Source organism: Onthophagus taurus, chromosome 7 (assembly GCF_036711975.1).
Source record: "Onthophagus taurus isolate NC chromosome 7, IU_Otau_3.0, whole genome shotgun sequence".
Lineage (NCBI taxonomy): Eukaryota > Metazoa > Arthropoda > Insecta > Coleoptera > Scarabaeidae > Onthophagus > Onthophagus taurus.
In genome coordinates this window covers 40,344,930-40,369,391 of record NC_091972.1, presented here as the reverse complement: position 1 = coordinate 40,369,391, position 24,462 = coordinate 40,344,930, and the positions used below count along the sequence as shown (strand labels likewise).

The 24,462-nt window shown below is 29.9% G+C and overlaps 1 protein-coding gene across 1 annotated transcript in view; it reads right to left on the bottom strand.

Moving 5' to 3' along the window:
• LOC111416311 (neurotrimin-like) overlaps positions 1–24,462 on the bottom strand; it is a 255,005-nt gene that overhangs the window by 65,597 nt on the left and 164,946 nt on the right. Inside the window, exons 4-5 of the mRNA XM_071197296.1 lie at positions 13,297–13,424; positions 3,358–3,526 (exon numbers count right to left, since the gene is read on the bottom strand). Coding sequence (XP_071053397.1) covers positions 3,358–3,526; positions 13,297–13,424 — 297 coding nt within the window. The remainder of the gene's footprint in view (positions 1–3,357; positions 3,527–13,296; positions 13,425–24,462) is intronic.

Sequence of the window (24,462 nt, the reverse complement as noted above, 5' to 3'; positions counted from 1 at the left end):
TTTAAATACATACATTAGTTTTAGATAGAACAAAATGAATTTTTGTTAATTATTCAATAACTATAAGAAATATACCCCACAAGCTATTTATATTTGTTATCAGAAGAAAATACCAAATTATTTTAAGTCATAGCCAACTATGGTTTCTATTTAAAAAAATAAAGTTACGTCTAAAATCTCGAAAATGAAAGATGGGAAAAAAATTCTAGCTACGCCACTGAATTCTTCGTAAAAAGTTGCCCATATAATGTTTTATTTATAATACTCTATCTTTGATAATAAGTGAGATATTCGCGATTGTCGTTTTTGCAAAATTTTCAGTTTTTGCCGATAGGACGAAAACAAAAGACGATAGCTGTTCGGAGTTTTCGGTATTAGTATTTTCTCGAAAAACCAGATCAGGACATGTTAGCTACTTTTTTTCTCTCTTTTAGTTTCGGAGATAGCCTATGCGGACATCGAAATTGGGACACCCTGTACATATCTCTACAAGCTGGAAGTAAGGATCAGTTGAGCCAGGAAGTTCAACAGACCATGTCAAGTTGTTCAATGAGTTCAAAACAGTCTGCTCTCGTAGCAGAAAATGACGAACCACTGAGGACAGAATTAACTTTTACTGATAAATGTAAAACCAATTTGGGGTTACCAGAAGAAACCAAAATTAGAACTATAGTGAAATGATGTAAAAGCGATGACACAACATGCAAAACGGTACTGGATTCATGGCAAATATTGTTTTCTGATGAAATGTAAATCACAAAGCACCAGGAAGTGATGGAATAACGTCATCTGATCATCGGATTAATATCAATATGGATCAAAGAGAATATCCCATATAATTGAACCGTTGAAATTATTCAGCCATTCTGATCAAATATTCGTCTTACGACAAGTACAAGATAAAATAGTGTAGTGCTAGGAAACGAGAAATGGTAAATGACCTCCTCCTATTAGAAATATCGGTGAAATATGTCAGATTAACAGAAGCACCCTGTGGCAATAAAAAAAGGGTTTACCTAAATTACAAAAGACAGAACACAAATATGTTGGATAGCTACGGGCTCCAGCTCACTCAATGGAGACGGGGGGGTAACGATGTTAATAATAGGCGCCACGAACTTATACCGATACCCACCAACTTAATTTCCCTCGGACAGCTAGCTAAGTTCGAAACCAAGTCGAGAGGTTTAAACAAAACACACAAAAAGACAAACTCCTGCAGTTGAGATTTGAAACTATGTATATTGAATAATAAGATAAATTATTAGAAAAGAAACATTGGGTTTCATAAAATATATTGGTTTATGACCAATAAAGAGAATTATTAAATTAAATTTGAATATGATAAATCATTTAAAAAAAGGAAAACCTGACCGCTCTAAAGATTCTCCAAAAATAGAATCAAAATTATAACCTGAAAAAAGAAAGAAAATACACAATAATTGAGTCAGTTGAGTCAATAATGTATGGACACTCCTTTGGTGCAAAAAAAACGAGCGAACAAGTGAACAAAACAAATTAACAATAAAATTATGAAAAATTAATTAATTTTTTTAATTAAGTACTAAATCAACAAAAGAATGATTAAACAAAAGTTTTCAGAAATTAGCCTATCTTTAAATTATATCAGTTGTTGTCGTTGTTGTTGTTGTATGGATGGGTACTTATAGCCACGTTCTTTTAGTTGGCGTCTCTGATACGCATCAGAATTATACCAGGATCTCCAAAATTTTACAATTCAACAAAAATCACAGGAATCGATGCCAATAAAGAGGAAAAAGCCTAAAAGGAAACAAAACTAAGAGATCGAGCTCTGGAAATATTAATTAGTACATTATTTTCATTACCTTGAGTTATTAAACGGCTAAACGTGTATAACAAAGCCAAACCAGGAAAGCCGGAACAAAAATCCGATCACGCCAATAACAATTGGTCAAAAAATTATGTAGAACAAATCCGAATAACTCTACCAGAAGATCTCCAAAATGAAACACTGAGATTCTCTAACAAAACTTCTATCACCACGCGGTAAGCTTTCTTACAAATTCGCAACTGTACGACACCAATGCTCGATAACAAAAGAGGAAGAGGAAGCGTGGTACGGAAGAATGTATCCGCGTCCCCACCCCTAAAATTAATAGATCTTAAAAAGAGATCGACAAATCTACCAATGAAATTAATGTACCCATCATCACACTTGATCAACCTCAACACTAGAAAAGGTCCGAAATAAAAGAAAATAGAAATCAAACGATCAAAACGAACGTTACAACCCTTAGTAAGAGTAAGAATTCGGATTGGAGACTAATGAACCAACTAGGAGAGATAGTCCGAGAAAAATACGATATATATGATATATGATGTGGAGAATGGGAAAATTAAGAGGTGGAGACGGTTGTATGGTGAGAGGACAGAATGGAAGAAGATCATTGAACAGGTTAAAACCCACAAATCCGACAAATTATCTTGATGTATTGCCCAGGACGCAGCAATAGATACCATATTGATATAATTTTGGAAAGAAATAGTGTTTTGCCTGGGCCTAAAAACACGGAGTCGAAAATTTTTAAAATCATAGGTATGTATTTTATGTAGAAAATTTCAGTGAATACAGTAAACTGACGAGAATTGACTTTTCAAGTTATACCGAGATTTACTTATTCTGAGTTTATCTTGCGACTGTTGAACCGGCTCTTAAACTAGTAACTAAACAAAACGTACTTAGACCGACTTTTACCACCTCTTGATAAAAATTATTCCATAGATAAATCCAGTTCTTAGCTAATGGGAGCGCTTAAAACTGTTATAACCATGGGAACTATCCCCTAGATAGTTTATCAGGAGATTGGTAAAAGTGAGCATTATTGTTTCGAGTACTTAGCATTTAAGGTTACTTTAGCAGGTATATCATTTCCACTACATTTATAAAACCTTTCATGTCTTAGCTTTATATGACACTGTAGGAATATCATCTTGATTATTATATCAATTCCTAGTTTATTCCTCTTTTTGGCCTATTATGCACACATTCTTTGATATCTCTCTTCTTACCTTACATGTAACAAAGTGGTTACGAAGTATGTATCACTATACTTTCTATTTTCTAATGAGATGCGTAATAAATCTGTATCACGATGTACGGAATTATTGAAAATATGAACAACACAATACTTAGTACTTAAATACTAAGGTACTAAAATAATAAGTTTAGAATCAGTTGTACAACCATGTTTATTATTGTTTTCCTTAGATTGATTTCGGCGTCTATCGCTCCAAGCAAAACTCGAGTAAACAATTTTAACTTTCGATGTTTAATAAATAATCAAAACTAATTTTGCTCAAAAATCAATTACTTACCATTTAATACGTGAACTATTATTGTTTTAGGATTCGCATTGGATGGGTCACACGTATACTTTCCAGAATCGGATTCGGTGGCCCTTTGAACCAAAAGATAACTAACGGTGATTTCTCCCTTCTCGGTGATGACGTTGACACCGCCACGGGGCGAGTCGTAATTTATTTCCTGCAACAGAAAACGACGGTTATTTTTCAGAAATGACGACGGCCATTAATCCGCAACGGTAAGCGTTATTTTCGACGGCCGGCGTCTCTCAATTACACCAGGTGTCGTCATCATTATCGCCGAGAGCGTCGCCTCCACAGCGTATTTACGAAGGTCTTTTGATATTTCAACCGATTCTATCAAACCGTTATAAATTGATTTGAACTCGAGGGGACAATTTCGTTCGAAAAACCTATAACGAATCAACTACATCGAATGAATGGGTATTTTTCAAATTAATGATATTTACAATGTGTTAATAAATATCACAAAGTTTATCTGTACATAGAGTTTTAATTACACGTTACTCGACAAAGCAATTTCGAACAAGTTCATGTTTACATCTTAAACAATCGCTGCACTTCCAAGTTTTGGCTGCAGAGAAGCCCTCGGCTGTTGACTCGATTTACACCGAACTTCGATAACGGGAATCAAAAACTCTTAAGTTTAATTAGTGTTCGGTATCGATGAGACAAAATAGACTTGAAACTTTTGTTTCCGTGGTTATCTTTTCTGCACGTTTAAATAAACGAGGTATATAGTATTTATTCCACTACTCCTTCAACTTTTATTTATTATCCCAACACACATATTTCAGGGGAGAAGCAGTATTTTTTGTGTCCCCCCATTCTTTATGATTTACGATCCGCTCCGTCTTGACACCTTTAGGATTGGCAGCCACTCTTCTGTTGATTTAACACTTTTTCCCATGTCATTCTACACAGTGACAAGTTATCCTACGTTTTAGGGAAGGTTAATGAAGTTTTTCCTATGTAATTTTTCAGTTTGAAAATAAAGAGAGCTTTTGGCTCGTAAATTACCCTTTTCTTTTAGAGACCCTTCTCTCTCTAAGTCCGATCGACAGCCGGGATGAACGAGTACGTGAATGTAGGGCGAGGCGAACTTTTCGACTTTAAAATATCACCGCAACTTTAAAACGAAGGTTAATTTATATCGAAAATTGGGTCAAAATCGCGAATTAAAAAATGTCTTTAATTAAACTTTTGGATTAGTAACTTTTTTTAATTAATTTTTAAATTCTAAAAACAATCTTAAGAAGTTAAGTACGTTGTTAAAATTCAATTTCCGTCTTTGTATAAATTCGTTACATAATCCTTAAGCGTAAATGCGCGAGAAACGTGCTCACGTTGAAAGCATAAGTTGGCTCCTATTATCCTTACAGGATTAATTAAATGTAGCCCCATCTAGTTACCAGCTTAACGTCGTGATATTAAATTCATTCTTGTCGCGATATTAGTTTTATATGAATATAAATGTACTTTTATACTCATATCACAATATAATTCCATTTATAATAACAATACCATGAAAATATTAATCCATTACTAACAATATACTGTATTGTTTTGATGAAATAAATTAATTGCAATAACTTCAAAGTGAATAATTAAATCCGGTTTATCTCTTTAATTATATAAATATTATTTTTATGTAGGTTTTACTCATTGAGTTTATATTGTAAATAATTCATTTAAAACTACATCAACGTATACAATATAGATTACACACAGTTGACTCATTTTCTCAAACCTTTTTTTATATAAAATTTTTTGTTATAATGACTTGAAATAAGACATCTTCAGCTTTAATTTGAGACATAAGGCAATTCTTCATATACATAAATAAAGAAGTTATGATTTTTTAAATATGACCCATGTTTAACTAATTTAGCAAGCGTCATTGTATTTAATAATTTTGCTCAAAACTTTTTTATATAAAACTTTTTAATATTATACAGGTTTCGAAAGAAGACATATTCAGCTTTAATTTAAGACATAAGACATGTTTTTATATTCATAAATAAAGAAGTTATGAGTTTTTACATGACCCATGTTTAACTAATTTAACAAACGTCATTGTATTTAATAATTTTGCTCAAAACTTTTTTATATAACATTTTTTAATATTATATAGGTTTTGAAAGAAGACATCTTCAGCTTTAATTTGAGACATAAGGCAATTCTTCATATATATAAATAAGTTATGATTTTATAAATATCACCTACATATGTTTAACCAATTTAGCAAACGTCATTGTATTTAATAATTTTTCTCAAAACTTTTTTATATAAAACTTTTTAATATTATACAGGTTTCGAAAGAAGACATCTTCAGCTTTAATTTAAGGCATAAGACATGTTTTTATATTCATAAATAAAGAAGTTATGATTTTTTAAATATGACCCATGTTTAACTAATTTAGCAAGCGTCATTGTATTTAATAATTTTGCTCAAAACTTTTTTATATAAAACTTTTTAATATTATACAGGTTTCGAAAGAAGACATCTTCAGCTTTAATTTAAGACATAAGACATGTTTTTATATTCATAAATAAAGAAGTTATGAGTTTTTACATGACCCATGTTTAACTAATTTAACAAACGTCGTTGTATTTAATAATTTTGCTAAAAACTTTTTTATATAAAACTTTTTAATACTATATAGGTTTTGAAAGAAGACATCTTCAGCTTTAATTTGAGACATAAGGCAATTCTTCATATACAAAAATAAAGAAGTTATGATTTTTTAAATATGACCTATGTTTAACTAATTTAGCAAGCGTCATTGTATTTAATAATTTTGCTCAAAACTTTTTTATATAAAACTTTTTAATATTATATAGGTTTCGAAAGAAGACATCTTCAGCTTTAATTTAAGGCATAAGACATGTTTTTATATTCTTAAATAAAGAAGTTATGAGTTTTTACATGACCCATGTTTAACTAATTTAACAAACGTCATTGTATTTAATAATTTTGCTCAAAACTTTTTTATATAAAACTTTTTAATATTATATAGGTTTTGAAAGAAGACATCTTCAGCTTTAATTTGAGACATAAGGCAATTCTTCATATACAAAAATAAAGAAGTTATGATTTTTTAAATATGACCCATGTTTAACCAATTTAGCAAACGTCATTGTATTTAATAATTTTTCTCAAAACTTTTTTATATAAAACTTTTTAATATTATATAGGTTTCGAAAGAAGACATCTTCAGCTTTAATTTGAGACATAAGGCAATTCTTCATATACATAAATAAAGAAGTTATGATTTTTTAAATATGACCCATGTTTAACTAATTTAGCAAGCGTCATTTTTTTAATAATTTTGCTCAAAACTTTTTTATATAAAACTTTTTAATATTATACAGGTTTCGAAAGAAGACATTTTCAGTTTTAATTTAAGGCATAAGACATGTTTTTATATTCATAAATAAAGAAGTTATGAGTTTTTACATGAACCATGTTTAACTAATTTAACGAACGTCATTGTATTTAATAATTTTGCTAAAAACTTTTTTATATAAAACTTTTTAATACTATATAGGTTTTGAAAGAAGACATCTTCAGCTTTAATTTGAGACATAAGGCAATTCTTCATATACATAAATAAGTTATGATTTTATAAATATCACTTACATATGTTTAACCAATTTAGCAAACGTTATTGTATTTAATAATTTTTCTCAAAACTTTTTTATATAAAACTTTTTAATATTATACAGGTTTCGAAAGAAGAGATTTTCAGCTTTAATTTAAGGCATAAGACATGTTTTTATATTCATAAATAAAGAAGTTATGAGTTTTTATATGACCCATGTTTAACTAATTTAACAAACGTCATTGTATTTAATAATTTTGCTAAAAACTTTTTTATATAAAACTTTTTAATACTATATAGGTTTTGAAAGAAGACATCTTCAGCTTTAATTTGAGACATAAGGCAATTCTTCATATACATAAATAAGTTATGATTTTATAAATATCACCTACATGTGTTTAACCAATTTAGCAAACGTCATTGTATTTAATAATTTTTCTCAAAACTTTTTTATATAAAACTTTTTAATATTATACAGGTTTCGAAAGAAGACATCTTCAGCTTTAATTTGAGACATAAGGCAATTCTTCATATACATAAATAAAGAAGTTATGATTTTTTAAATATGACCCATGTTTAACTAATTTAGCAAACGTCATTGTATTTAATAATTTTTCTCAAAACTTTTTTATATAAAACTTTTTAATATTATATAGGTTTTGAAAGAAGACATCTTCAGCTTTAATTTGAGACATAAGGCAATTCTTCATATACAAAAATAAAGAAGTTATGATTTTTTAAATATGACCCATGTTTAACCAATTTAGCAAACGTCATTGTATTTAATAATTTTTCTCAAAACTTTTGTATATAAAACTTTTTAATATTATATAGATTTCGAAAGAAGACATCTTCAGCTTTAATTTGAGACATAAGGCAATTCTTCATATACATAAATAAAGAAGTTATGATTTTTTAAATATGACCCATGTTTAACTAATTTAGCAAGCGTCATTTTTTTAATAATTTTGCTCAAAACTTTTTTATATAAAACTTTTTAATATTATACAGGTTTCGAAAGAAGACATTTTCAGTTTTAATTTAAGGCATAAGACATGTTTTTATATTCATAAATAAAGAAGTTATGAGTTTTTACATGAACCATGTTTAACTAATTTAACGAACGTCATTGTATTTAATAATTTTGCTAAAAACTTTTTTATATAAAACTTTTTAATACTATATAGGTTTTGAAAGAAGACATCTTCAGCTTTAATTTGAGGCATAAGGCAATTCTTCATATACATAAATAAGTTATGATTTTATAAATATCACTTACATATGTTTAACCAATTTAGCAAACGTTATTGTATTTAATAATTTTTCCCAAAACTTTTTTATATAAAACTTTTTAATATTATACAGGTTTCGAAAGAAGAGATTTTCAGCTTTAATTTAAGGCATAAGACATGTTTTTATATTCATAAATAAAGAAGTTATGAGTTTTTATATGACCCATGTTTAACTAATTTAACAAACGTCATTGTATTTAATAATTTTGCTAAAAACTTTTTTATATAAAACTTTTTAATACTATATAGGTTTTGAAAGAAGACATCTTCAGCTTTAATTTGAGACATAAGGCAATTCTTCATATACATAAATAAGTTATGATTTTATAAATATCACCTACATGTGTTTAACCAATTTAGCAAACGTCATTGTATTTAATAATTTTTCTCAAAACTTTTTTATATAAAACTTTTTAATATTATACAGGTTTCGAAAGAAGACATCTTCAGCTTTAATTTGAGACATAAGGCAATTCTTCATATACATAAATAAAGAAGTTATGATTTTTTAAATATGACCCATGTTTAACTAATTTAGCAAACGTCATTGTATTTAATAATTTTTCTCAAAACTTTTTTATATAAAACTTTTTAATATTATACAGGTTTCGAAAGAAGACATCTTCAGCTTTAATTTGAGACATAAGGCAATTCTTCATATACATAAATAAAGAAGTTATGATTTTTTAAATATGACCCATGTTTAACTAATTTAGCAAACGTCATTGTATTTAATAATTTTTCTCAAAACTTTTTTATATAAAACTTTTTAATATTATATAGGTTTTGAAAGAAGACATCTTCAGCTTTAATTTGAGACATAAGGCAATTCTTCATATACAAAAATAAAGAAGTTATGATTTTTTAAATATGACCCATGTTTAACCAATTTAGCAAACGTCATTGTATTTAATAATTTTTCTCAAAACTTTTGTATATAAAACTTTTTAATATTATATAGATTTCGAAAGAAGACATCTTCAGCTTTAATTTGAGACATAAGGCAATTCTTCATATACATAAATAAAGAAGTTATGATTTTTTAAATATGACCCATGTTTAACTAATTTAGCAAGCGTCATTTTTTTAATAATTTTGCTCAAAACTTTTTTATATAAAACTTTTTAATATTATACAGGTTTCGAAAGAAGACATTTTCAGTTTTAATTTAAGGCATAAGACATGTTTTTATATTCATAAATAAAGAAGTTATGAGTTTTTACATGAACCATGTTTAACTAATTTAACGAACGTCATTGTATTTAATAATTTTGCTAAAAACTTTTTTATATAAAACTTTTTAATACTATATAGGTTTTGAAAGAAGACATCTTCAGCTTTAATTTGAGGCATAAGGCAATTCTTCATATACATAAATAAGTTATGATTTTATAAATATCACTTACATATGTTTAACCAATTTAGCAAACGTTATTGTATTTAATAATTTTTCCCAAAACTTTTTTATATAAAACTTTTTAATATTATACAGGTTTCGAAAGAAGAGATTTTCAGCTTTAATTTAAGGCATAAGACATGTTTTTATATTCATAAATAAAGAAGTTATGAGTTTTTATATGACCCATGTTTAACTAATTTAACAAACGTCATTGTATTTAATAATTTTGCTAAAAACTTTTTTATATAAAACTTTTTAATACTATATAGGTTTTGAAAGAAGACATCTTCAGCTTTAATTTGAGACATAAGGCAATTCTTCATATACATAAATAAGTTATGATTTTATAAATATCACCTACATGTGTTTAACCAATTTAGCAAACGTCATTGTATTTAATAATTTTTCTCAAAACTTTTTTATATAAAACTTTTTAATATTATACAGGTTTCGAAAGAAGACATCTTCAGCTTTAATTTGAGACATAAGGCAATTCTTCATATACATAAATAAAGAAGTTATGATTTTTTAAATATGACCCATGTTTAACTAATTTAGCAAACGTCATTGTATTTAATAATTTTTCTCAAAACTTTTTTATATAAAACTTTTTAATATTATATAGGTTTCGAAAGAAGACATCTTCAGCTTTAATTTGAGACATAAGGCAATTCTTCATATACATAAATAAAGAAGTTATGATTTTTTAAATATGACCCATGTTTAACTAATTTAGCAAGCGTCATTGTATTTCATAATTTTGCTCAAAACTTTTTTATATAAAACTTTTTAATATTATACAGGTTTCGAAAGAAGACATCTTCAGCTTTAATTTAAGACATGAGACATGTTTTTATATTCATAAATAAAGAAGTTATGAGTTTTTACATGACCCATGTTTAACTAATTTAACAAACGTCATTGTATTTAATAATTTTGCTAAAAACTTTTTTATATAAAACTTTTTAATACTATATAGGTTTTGAAAGAAGATATCTTCAGCTTTAATTTGAGACATAAGGCAATTCTTCATATACATAAATAAGTTATGATTTTTTAAATATTACCTACATGTGTTTAACCAATTTAGCAAACGTCATTGTATTTAATAATTTTTCTCAAAACTTTTTTATATAAAACTTTTTAATATTATACAGGTTTCGAAAGAAGACATCTTCAGCTTTAATTTGAGACATAAGGCAATTCTTCATATACATAAATAAAGAAGTTATGATTTTTTAAATATGACCCACGTTTAACTAATTTAGCAAGCGTCATTGTATTTCATAATTTTGCTCAAAACTTTTTTATATAAAACTTTTTAATATTATACAGGTTTCGAAAGAAGACATCTTCAGCTTTAATTTAAGACATGAGACATGTTTTTATATTCATAAATAAAGAAGTTATGAGTTTTTACATGACCCATGTTTAACTAATTTAACAAACGTCATTGTATTTAATAATTTTGCTAAAAACTTTTTTATATAAAACTTTTTAATACTATATAGGTTTTGAAAGAAGATATCTTCAGCTTTAATTTGAGACATAAGGCAATTCTTCATATACATAAATAAGTTATGATTTTTTAAATATTACCTACATGTGTTTAACCAATTTAGCAAACGTCATTGTATTTAATAATTTTTCTCAAAACTTTTTTATATAAAACTTTTTAATATTATACAGGTTTCGAAAGAAGACATCTTCAGCTTTAATTTGAGACATAAGGCAATTCTTCATATACATAAATAAAGAAGTTATGATTTTTTAAATATGACCCATGTTTAACTAATTTAGCAAGCGTCATTGTATTTCATAATTTTGCTCAAAACTTTTTTATATAAAACTTTTTAATATTATACAGGTTTCGAAAGAAGACATCTTCAGCTTTAATTTAAGACATGAGACATGTTTTTATATTCATAAATAAAGAAGTTATGAGTTTTTACATGACCCATGTTTAACTAATTTAACAAACGTCATTGTATTTAATAATTTTGCTAAAAACTTTTTTATATAAAACTTTTTAATACTATATAGGTTTTGAAAGAAGATATCTTCAGCTTTAATTTGAGACATAAGGCAATTCTTCATATACATAAATAAGTTATGATTTTTTAAATATTACCTACATGTGTTTAACCAATTTAGCAAACGTCATTGTATTTAATAATTTTTCTCAAAACTTTTTTATATAAAACTTTTTAATATTATACAGGTTTCGAAAGAAGACATCTTCAGCTTTAATTTGAGACATAAGGCAATTCTTCATATACATAAATAAAGAAGTTATGATTTTTTAAATATGACCCATGTTTAACTAATTTAGCAAACGTCATTGTATTTAATAATTTTTCTCAAAACTTTTTTATATAAAACTTTTTAATATTATATAGGTTTCGAAAGAAGACATCTTCAGCTTTAATTTGAGACATAAGGCAATTCTTCATATACATAAATAAAGAAGTTATGATTTTTTAAATATGACCCATGTTTAACTAATTTAGCAAGCGTCATTGTATTTCATAATTTTGCTCAAAACTTTTTTATATAAAACTTTTTAATATTATACAGGTTTCGAAAGAAGACATCTTCAGCTTTAATTTAAGACATGAGACATGTTTTTATATTCATAAATAAAGAAGTTATGAGTTTTTACATGACCCATGTTTAACTAATTTAACAAACGTCATTGTATTTAATAATTTTGCTAAAAACTTTTTTATATAAAACTTTTTAATACTATATAGGTTTTGAAAGAAGATATCTTCAGCTTTAATTTGAGACATAAGGCAATTCTTCATATACATAAATAAGTTATGATTTTTTAAATATTACCTACATATGTTTAACCAATTTAGCAAACGTCATTGTATTTAATAATTTTTCTCAAAACTTTTTTATATAAAACTTTTTAATATTATATTGGTTTCGAAACAAGACATCTTCAGCTTTAATTTGAGACATAAGGCAATTCTTCATATCATAAATCAGCTATGATTTTATAAATATCACCTACATATGTTTAACCAATTTAGCAAACGTCATTGTATTTAATAATTTTTCTCAAAACTTTCTTTTATAAAATTATTTATCATTATGCAGGTTTCGAAACAAGGTGTAATTTCTATTTTATTCTTAACATAGTGTCCAACAAAGAAAAAACAATAAAGTAAATGTACAACACTAATTTGAGGGTAATAAAATGACTTTGCAACCTCAACAATGTTAAAACGTTTGGTCGACTGCTCTTTCGAAACTACTTCTTTGTTAGTTTTACGATTTGCTTTATCGCGAAATAAACCGGTGCGCAAGCAAAACGAAACACTCTTTCATTTTCTAATTATTTCCCAAACCAATAATATTGTGTTTATTTTCCTTTCCAATGTAGATATTCTTCTCTTTTATCGAGTGAACCGTATAAAACGGTTATAATTTAAAAGTCGTTCTTAATTAAAGTCGAAAATTTCGAGAAACTCAACGAATACTCGACCGGTTGGAAAATGTTTTTGAAACCTAATTAATGCGAGGAGTCTCAAATTAGCTTGTTGTCAAGGTTGTCGTTTTCTTAATTTATAAATCGAAACGCGCTTTTCAGGTCTTCTCCAAATTCTAATTATTGTCGACTTACCATTGAGTTATGAGTCCAAGTTATTGTTTGAGGCGGCTCCGGACTGTGTTTGATTATACACGTCAGGTTCATTGTACTCCCCTTATTGATGTACATTTCCGGTCCGCCCAGCAGCGTTGTTATGGGCTCTGAAACAAAAGAATTTTTCAGGCTCGGTGAAACAAAGAACCACCATAGGCGAAAGGGAACACAATGGGTGGTGAAGAAAAACGCGTTTAAAACGAAATTGAAAAGTGAAACTTTTTCAGGAGCTCTTTCCCTTTTTTTTGGCGGTGCGTGGATTTAGTTGGATAGAGCTTTCTATCACTGAGTTATATAAGATGCTTTTAAGAGCGCGTGTATTCGATCGATCCGATCTCACATTATCCGTTCCACATGGGACCTATTTGTTCAAGAAACCCTTAGAAAATATGTGGCACTTATCGCCTTCGGACCTAGTATGAAAGGGACTTATCTTAAAATGGCATACGTTTAACATCTCCCGATTTTTCTTTTTATCTCTTCCCTTGAACGTTGACTGATTCAGTTTTTCACTAAAATCAATAATGTTACAAAAGGTTTTTTTTCGAACAAAAAATCAATATGCATTATTTTTTTAATGAATGTAATAGTAACACTTAAAGAAAATGTACAGTGCGAAGAGAAGAAGTTTCATTTGAAAAATAAACGAAACGGAAATGTTTTCGTAGGGATTTTCGAAGAGAAGGGAGCTTCGAAACGAAACGGGTAGTACAGAGGCTTGAGGTCGTTATCGCGAGAAGCTTTGCATTCGCAAGGAAAGCTTGGATCTTGTCGACGACGTGCAAAAACCCATAAATTGCGACAACGGTTATCAAATTTCCGGCGGGTGTATTCTCAATTTTTCACTGAAATACCGTCGAGCTTGAACTCAAACGTCTAATTACCATAATTTGCATGTTTCAACTAACTTGAATCAAAACGAAATTTACGCTTCTATTCTGTGTTGATTTGCATCGAGACTATGCTTATCGTTGAAAACATACACAAAAATAAAATGAAAAGAAAGACATTAATTGATAAAATATATAAATAAATATAAATTGAATCCAAAATTTTCAAGTAGTTTCGTTAAAAGGGTAGCGTGTCTTTGCAATATAAACGTACTTTTCACGTCGTTAGTTGATCATCGGTTTCTAACACGCATTTCGATTACGCTACATTGTTCCCCATGGGGCTCTATTCCAAATTGGAAGTCAATTTCATCGTGGGTGCAAGCCCTTGAGGAAACTGAGGGTGTGGTTGGAGAAGATCATGAAGATGAGTTGTTATCACCAATCAATTTTTCAATCTCCGAAATGCTCCGCACGGAAACACGCAATTGCGATTTTCTTTTCTAATTCATTATGATACATTCTTCTAATAATAACACCATCCTTAGACTTCCATCTGATTAAAATTTTAATAATAAAGATATTGTATAATAATAAATACCCCATTTGTTAGTTCTTATTAGTAAAGGTTTTGGGATTCATTAAAATGATGGTTGGCCAAGTCAATTATGTTAGTAAAATTTTAAAGCTACCGTTGTTTTAAGGATGGTCTCAATTCGTGTCTTCGTCATAACGAGGTTTTAGGTTACCCATTTACATTATTGATTTAATTCTTGAATCGGCTGTTGATGACAAAAAAACTTATTTCAATATCGATACGTTAAGATATCTTATGTTTGTTAGATTCGAGTGTTTATAGAACCATTGTGGGTTAAGATCATGTTCTGTTCAAATACAAAACTCTTATACCCCTTATTCTTTGATTTTTATTTTATAACGGTTAGTGACTTTGATGGCAGTGTCGAGGGTCGGGTTGGGACCATCCCTGCTCTTTCCAATCCATGTATCACTCGTTGATGATAAGTAGATCAACCTTAGCTTCGTGTTGTTATTGTAGGAGGAAATTGTCCCAATTTTGCGATGTGATTTTTATTTGTTTTTTTGACACGTTTACTTAATATTACTTTGACTATTTTCGTATATTCCAGCCCCTTGGTGCCAGATTCCTTTCGGACATTGCCTTTCGAATCCCCGATGCCCAAGTAGTTTTTGAACGTCCTATAGATCGTCTTTCGGTTGGACTCCAATGCATCGTTACTTTTTGAAATTTTTTCATATTCCATTCGTTAAACGTGGCCGTACCACTATAATTTTCTTCTTTGCACTTCGTCGACTATTGTTGTCTGAGCCCCTATCATTTTACGTTTATCGGTATTCACAACAGCGATGAAGATGGTGGTATATAACTGTTTTATTATTTTTAGAAATTTTTCACCAAAGAAGGGAGTTTTTGCCTTTGATATGATTTTGCCACTTTGTATTTTCGTACTACATCTCCAATTGTGGTCAATTTTTGTTCCAAGGTGAGTATAGTTGAGGACATCTCGTGGTCATGAATCTTCTGAGACAGACACGGTGTGTTAACTCAATACGTATAAAAAAAGACAGATATTTAATGGGTATCACGGACCGCTAGATGGCACTGTAAGCACAAATTGCTTAACCCTTTGTGTCCCGACGGTACTTTAAAGTACCGGTAATTTTAATCACTCATTTTAAACTGTAGTTATCTATTCGGCGCATTTAGAGCTGTCTGTACTTTCTACTATACAAGTGTATACAAGAAATAATCTGTATAAAAAACGTCGCAATCCGCACTGTAGGATTTTTAGGTACACTTTAAACTTATTCATCCAGATGTGAGGTTAGAAGTTTAGTGAAAAGTGGTGCTGTTGAATTTTGTTGTTCAAGAAGCTATTTCTTTGATAAATGGTTATTAGGTGTGATTATTACACATCATTTTAAAAAGAAAACATTGAGCTTAAATTGAAAATAAGTCTCATTCCTTAATTTCTATAAACATGGTTTCTAAGAATTTTTAAATTAGCATATTTTTTGACTCTTTTAAATGTAAGTGTTGTTTCAACATTTTTTTTCTTAATATTTTTCCAATCCAACCCAACAATTATTATACATTATGTTAAAGAGAAAACTTTCAGCTTTAATTTAAAATAAGTTTCATTCCTTAACTTCAATAAATACGGCTTCCAGGAATTTTTAAATTAGCATCTTTTTTGACACTTTTAGGTTATACGAAAATCTAAGTTTTGTTTCAACATTTTTTTTCTCTATATTTTTCCAATCCAACCCAACAATTATTATATATCATTTTAAAGAAAAAGCTTTGAGCTTTAATTTAAAATAAGTTTTATTCCTTAATTTCAATAAAAATGGCTTCTAGGAATTTTTAAATTAGCATCTTTTTTGGCACTTATAGGTTATACGAAAATGTTAGTTTTGTTTCAACATGTTTTTTTTTAATATTTTTCCAATCCAACCTAACAATTATTATACATAATTTTAAAGAGAAAGCTTTGAGCTTTAATATAGAATAAGTCTCATTCCTTAATTTCAATAAATACGGCTTCCAGGAATCTTTAAATTAGCATCTTTTTTGGCACTCTTAGGTTATACGAAAATGTAAGTTTTGTTTCAACATGTTTTTTGTCAATATTTTTCCAATCTAACCTAACAATTATTATACATAATTTTAAAGAGAAAGCTTTGAGCTTTAATATAGAATAAGTCTCATTCCTTAATTTCAATAAATACGGCTTCCAGGAATCTTTAAATTAGCATCTTTTTTGGCACTCTTAGGTTATACGAAAATGTAAGTTTTGTTTCAACATGTTTTTTGTCAATATTTTTCCAATCTAACCTAACAATTATTATACATCATTTTAAAAAGAAAGCTTTGAGCTTTAATTTAGAATAAGTCTCATTCCTTAATTTCAATAAATACGGCTTCCAGGAATCTTTAAATTAGCATCTTTTTTGGCACTCTTAGGTTATACGAAAATGTAAGTTTTAACTCAATATTTTTTTAATTCAACCCATCGATTGTTATACATCGATTTAAACAGAAAGCTTCAAGTTTCAATTTAAAATAAGTTTTATTTCTTAATTTCAATAAACACGTTTCCAGGAATTTTTGAATTAGCATCTTTTTTGACACTTAGACTATGCGAAAATAGGGGGATTGCATATTTTGCTAAAATTTTATTCCAAAGGCCTTTACTGAGTGTATTTTGATAGCGTTTTAATTCTGTCAGATTCTGTCACAAAGTTTCAAAATGTTTGACTTCTTGGGGCACAAAGGGTTAAAGTCCCTAGATTTACAAAGTACCGCGGTTTGCCGCCATTTTAAAAGTCAAGCGGGAACTTTAAAACTATGTCGTTCTATTGATGACATTACGCCAAAATTTCTTTCATTTTTTCTCGTGGTACTCTGAAGAGTCGAAAGTGCAGGCGTTTTGTTGCAGACAAAACGAAGTGAAAACAAAATTCAAATTTTCACCAGTCAACATGAAAATGATACCTTTACTGTTATCATTTTTATGTTGACTGGTGGATGTTTGAAATCAATAATTAATAACCATTAAATGAATAAAAATACTTTTAGATTTCGCGCTTTATTAAAAGTAGTAGGTACCACAGACCACTAGAGGCGTTGAAATCAATTTGACCGAAAAAATAGTGGAGAGTAATGCTTCTATATATATATATATTTATATTTATTTTTCTATGGAGACAGATCATCAACAATTTTGTTTTGTCGGTTGTTATATTTTATCCTCTGTTATTTTTACGAAAAGTGATGTTTCTCTGACACTAGTAGTCATTTTAGAATCCTTCTTCTTTTTTTATCTTTCTCTTAGATCTGTTGGTGTATTAAATTTGTCAATTTCTGGTTTTGGTTTGAGATCGTGATTGCAGTAAATGTTACCTGCTCCGGCTGCTTTTCTGTTTTTCAGGTTACTTATTTTCACTGCTACTTATAAATATCATCAAATGTCAATAAATATCAATACCAATAGAGGTATTGATATTTTTTCATCTGTTTCATAATGTATTTCAGTTCTTTCCTCAGCACACTATAATCGTTAAATTGGCTCACCCAGATATCCGGAGGGATACTTTTGTTTGCACGTATTCATTTACTGGCTTCTTTCTGTTCCTTAGCATCTTTCAGACTTTTTTGTGTGCCTCATAGAGATCGTAGTGTATGTTACTTATGAACCATCTATAATATTCTTGATGGCTTTGATACCTTTGTTGGATCTGTTTCTTGCTTGTATGTGTATCATACGTGGCTCTCTTGTTATAAGATAGGTACCTTTTCCTTTTTATTTCTGCAAGTTCCTTATTTGTTCACAAACTCATTTAGTGTGGTTGGTGGCGTTTATATTAATTTTTTGTTTCTCTATAGACTCTTCTGCAACTTCTTGTATACTGGTTATTATTTGCTGTCACTCTGTTGTGTGGATGTTTTGTAGTTTATTTGCCAGTCTGTTTTCGTAGACTTATCGTGTACTTTCTGTCAATTAAGATTCATTCTTTTATTTTTTCACGTATGTGAGATTCTTTTTAAAACCAGCTTGTGGTCAATACCTAGATCGGCTGATGTTTGGGCTCTCACATGTAATAATGGCTCTATTTGTTGTTATGAAGTCAATCATGGATCGTTATCCTCTGGTATTGCGGAAAGTATATTTGTGCTGTGTTTTGTGCGGGAAGTATTTATTATTAATTGACGCGGAAATCAGTGAGTTCGTTGTATTTCTGTTTTAAGTTGGGCGTTATTGCACATCCTATTCGGGCATTTAGATCTTCGAAAATTTTAATTTTATGGTTGCTATTAAGCTTACCAATGGTATTTTGTAGTTCCGAGTAAAGGTTCTTTCATTCTCTGTGTTCTTGGATATATCGGGGGCATACGTACTTATGAGGTGTGTTATGATCTGGTTGATACTTTCAGTATTCTGTCATTTACGTACATCTGCGTATACCTTTCGTGGCGTAGGTTACAAACTCCAACATGTGCTCTTTCTCGTTTTACCATTCCGCTGTATAATAAGATGTAGTCTCTATGTTTTGATGTTCCTTGGTCCTTTCTTTTGATTTCTGATAGTCTGATGATATTGCGTCTCCCTAATTGTCCGTCCTTGTTCGCTGTGTAGGTCTTTATCAGCTTTGTCCGTCCACTTTTGAAGGGAACTTCTTCATTTCTGTGAACGGTGTTGTTGTAGACTCCTCACTTTAGTCTTCGTCATGTTGAAGCCATATCTAATTTAAATTGACTTCAAACAGTTTTCTCAATAATTCGTCCTTTTTCATTAAGCACAATCTTATAGAAACGATATACTTTGCAGATCACTTCTAAACACAAATCGATTTTGAGTGCCCATTTACGAATAAATCAGGCGTTTCAAACATCTGTTCCACTTTGTATATAGAGTTATAATATAACATAAAATGGCTTTACATTTTTGTTTAACTCAGACTACAATGTTCTATTAATCAGCACACACAGATAAACAAATTTTTTCCCGGAATTTTTCCGTAAATAAGTTATCTAAAAAACAAAGGATGCAAAATGATGTGTTGTTGTCGAGTTATATTCCCAGAAAAATTGTTATATTCACATATATTATGTAAAAAATTATCATTCTATAATTAATGATTTATAAAATATATTTCCGTTTAAATATTATTAAAATATTAGTGTCGATATAATAACATAAAATATAGTAATTTTATTTAAATTAAAACATTTACACCAACAATTTACATATTTATCGAACTGGCGGTGATTATAATCGCAATTTTAAATATTCATTTACATCCCTCTCGCAAATAAACAAGTAAAAACGTAAACAGCTATACACTTTATCGCATAATAAATAATAAAATTATTATCGAACCTATTCTTTGTACTTATTTTAGAATCGGATGAAAACTTGATAATAATTTACTTTTTCCCTGCGGGAAAAAACTTATTTTTCTACCTCTATGTTAATTAAAGTAGATTATAAAGTTTATCCCGCTACTGCAAAATAAACTAAACAAACCATCTCGTTTGCGATACATTTTTTATGACAGATTTTTTAACCATGTCGTCACGGAGGATTATTGAAATGGGGTAAAAGTAACGAAAAGTTAATTTTGGATCCCTTGTCCGGATGTCTGCCGACCGGGAACAACTCGGCGGAACAAAAATCGAAGGGAACATAGATAAAGGAAACGTCGGTTGAAATTTTTAATTAAATTGCAACTATGCCGAGTTATTTTCCACTCCACAAATACTTTTTTAAGAAATTTTCGCCACCTGAAATATAACGTTTTTTAAACATACCTTTGTGCTTCTTTGAATTTCCATATCACGTAGTAAATTCAAAATGAAAATGAATTCCTTTGTGCAATAAACGTTAAAGCCGGATAAGTATCTCACATCTAATAATTAGAATAAGCCTGCAGCGGAGTCCGACGACTTCTGTAGTTGAACTCAATTATAAGTATGATGGTAGTTGTGAGCGGTACAATTTCCTCATTTCCCTGATGAACTATTTTATACGACTCAATCCCGATCCATTCGTTTCACTTCGTTCTCGGATGTTGTGTAGAAAAAAATCTAGCTCCGAGTTCGGGACGCAATCGGCACGAAATGTTTGCACCATGGAAATTCCAAGAAATATGTATTTCAGTCGCGCCGCGTCGGTAGAAAAACACGTTTCGCAGGAACGTCGATTTATCATCCGGGTCGTAATTGAACGGCGGCCAGTTTTTCCTCGACGCTGACAGCACGTCATCGTTAGATACGGCTTAGGCTCGCGAAACCGAGATTTATTGCTAATAGATCGCCGCTAGCTTTTTGAGGAAAACAACCCCAATATAGTATGTTGTATGGAATCATTTGGGTTCCTTTTGAACACTTTGAATAAGATCTCTACTAATTTTCCGAATGAATTGGTGCCATTTACGAACGAGGATTAACGATCTATTCATTTTCTCTTTTGGGTATTAGTGATTAACTTACCTCAAGCTTTAGTAACTAATCAATCTATCAAATTGAAACAGACATTTATCTTTTTAGAAATAAAATTAACTATCGTATTTACAAACAGAAATCGATTACAAAATGATTAATTAGTATTAATAATTATGCAGTCATTTACCGCTTTATCTAATAATTTGATAAATCCTCGTCGCTTTAATTAATAAATTAAAAACAGTAAATTAATTTAAACGGTTTCCATTAACAAATTTACAACTATAATTGCAATCACGGCGAAAGAGAACGTGCAAACCATAATGAGTTATTAACATTTACATGAAATGAAAACTCTCTATTATATAGCTATACATTTTTTTCTGTATTAACTCATTACGAAGCTTTTTAAGGTTGTTTTTTACTCGAGTTATTAACCCATTAGCGCCTACCGAAAGAAATTTTGAATTGTACTAATTTAAAGGGAAGAGTGTTTGCGGCATAAGAGGAAAATAGAGGAAAGATGTAACATGTCTTAGATTGTGTACAGTACTTCATGTTGAAGTTGACAGAAGTTGTTTGTAAATCATAACCAGACTTCAAACAATGGTTACTCGCGGTTGTAAAAACATTCCCGATAGTTTTTGTTATATTTATGATGATTAAAATCATCAACGGAACGTTACAAAGTTAGGAAAAACGTTGCTATTCAAATTATACAGTGCGCGGCAAAATTATGGAACATATTCAATAAATTGATAACAAATTTTTTTTTGCAAAAATGCTGAAACGGGTCAATTTTGGTTAATCATAACACACTTTATGACACCATACTCACTTCCTGATAATCATTTTTTTATGAGTTATGACGTCATCGACATTTTTTTTAAATGGCACCATATGCATTTGTTTACAAAATCTGAAAGTATATATTTCTCTGCGACTAACGATGTAAATATCGATATGGGTTACATAAGGAAAATTTTGAGAAAATTAGCTTTAAAGGTACAAATTTTATTTTTTTTTCTGAACGTAAAAATAGCATTACCCATGGGTAACCATGGAAACGCTTTGTTTGGTAATAATGTCTATTCAAAAACGTCAAAATTAGTTTTGTGAGTGTTTAATTGAATTGAAACAATTTTTATAGCGATTAATTCCTGTATTTTTGCATTGTTTTCTGTGTTGTAATTGTTTGTTTGTATTTTTTTTCTGTTTTATATTGTTTAGTTTTGTATTAGTTATTTTGAGTTATATTCTGATTGAGATTGTTATTTGTTGTTATTTTTTGCCGTGTTCTGTGTTCATTAGTCCAGTTTTGTTCAATATTTGTTACTGTTTTGTTTTTATTTTTGAGCATTTGTTGTTACGTATTTATTTTAAAATAATTATGGCTCATTTAAGTGAAACCCAACGCATAGAAATTTTAATTCTTATTGGATGTGGAGATAAAACCCGAACACAACAAGAGGTATGCAATTTGTTTAATGCAAAGTACCCTGACAGAGTTATTAGTTAGCAAAATTGACAAGAAATTTAGAGAAACTGGACATGTTAAGCACATTGCACATGCTGGAAGTCCTAAAATCAACGAAAATGTGAAACTTAATATTTTGTTAGCTGTTGAAGATGATCCCCATAGTAATTCGAGACAAATTGTAGCGGATCATCAAGTTTCTCAGCGATCTGTACTACGTGTGCTACGAGCAGAGAGGTACCATCCCTACAAAGTGCAGTTAGTGCAAGAACTCAATGAAAATGACACAGATCGCCGCATGGAATTCTGTGAAATTATGCAGAATCGATGTGACCGTAATCCACTCTTTATTTACAACGTTTTATTTTCGGATGAAGCTACATTTTGCCTGAATGGCACAGTAAACCGACAAAATTGCAGATACTGGAGTAACGAAAATCCTCATTGGATAAGCGAGGTACATACCCTCAAAAAGTGAATGTATGGGCAGGCATAATTCTGAGGCCAATAAGTGTGCTGCCGGTGTTGTCAAAGGTTATGGAACGAATTTTATTTGAACAAATAAATAGTTATGTGGAAGATAATAATATTCTACCCGTAAATCAGTCCGGTTTTAGAAGGGGATTTAGTTGTACTACAGCACTAATTCACATTATCGATGATATCCTGCGGGAAAGTGATAGGGGTAGGATGACGGTACTCTGTTTGCTGGATTATTCCAAGGCATTTGACACAGTTGATCATGAAACACTCTCAGCAATACTAGGTTATATTGGTTTTGAATATAATGCAAAAAAGTTGTTAAATGATTTTCTGACAGGTAGAGAACAGGCAGTATCGGTAGGGGTTGATTGCTCTGATTTTCTGGAAGTGAGATCGGGGGGTGCCGCAGGGATCGACTCTTTCGCCTATTTTGTATGCATTATACACATCAAATTTTATCAAATCCATTTCACATTGTAAGGCGCACTTTTACGCAGACGACACCCAGCTGTACTATTCCTTCCCTCCGTCTGAGGTGGTTAAAGCGGGTATAGATATAAATAGTGATTTGCAAGCTTTATGTGATGTTTCCGACCGCCATGGGCTTCATATAAATCAGAGTAAGTCTCTTGCCATTGTTTTCGGTCCAAAGAGCCTCAGACAGCAAGTTGCAGACACCCTCCATCTATTTGTGAACAATGAACCGTTACAATTCCATAAAACAGTACGAAACTTGGGTGTCTTAATAGACGAGAATTTGACTTTTAATGATCACATCAACAAATGCATACAAAGGGCGTATGGGAGTTTGAAGGTTATCTACTCGAACAGACATTATTTGAACCATAAAACAAGGAAATATCTCTGTGAAAGTCTGGTCCTCTCACTTTTTAACTATGCAGATGTTCTGTACTCTCCTTTTTTGTCCTATGTCTTAAAAGAAAAAATTCAAAAAACACAAAATTCCTGTATACGTTTACTGTTTGGTCTTCACCGAAGTGAACATGTAAGTGATAAGTTGCCGGAATTAAAATGGTTAAACATGCAGGGAAGGAGGGTGCTGCACTCTGTATGCCTCTACCACCGGGTCCTCCATCTTTATAAGCCACCTTACCTCTATAACAAAATAAGTTTTCGCGGGGATGTACACACTGTAAATATTAGATTTAAAGGGAGATTATCTCCACCTATTTTTCATAAAGCTTTTTTCAAAAAGTCATTTTCCTATCAGATCGCTAAGACAATGAATGAACTTCCGCTTGAGTGGAAAGTGTGTGCATCATCAATAACTTTTAAAAGACACGTGCTAAATTATTTGCATGGATGGCAGTGACCTTCACGTTTGTAAAAATGGCTTTACATCTGCA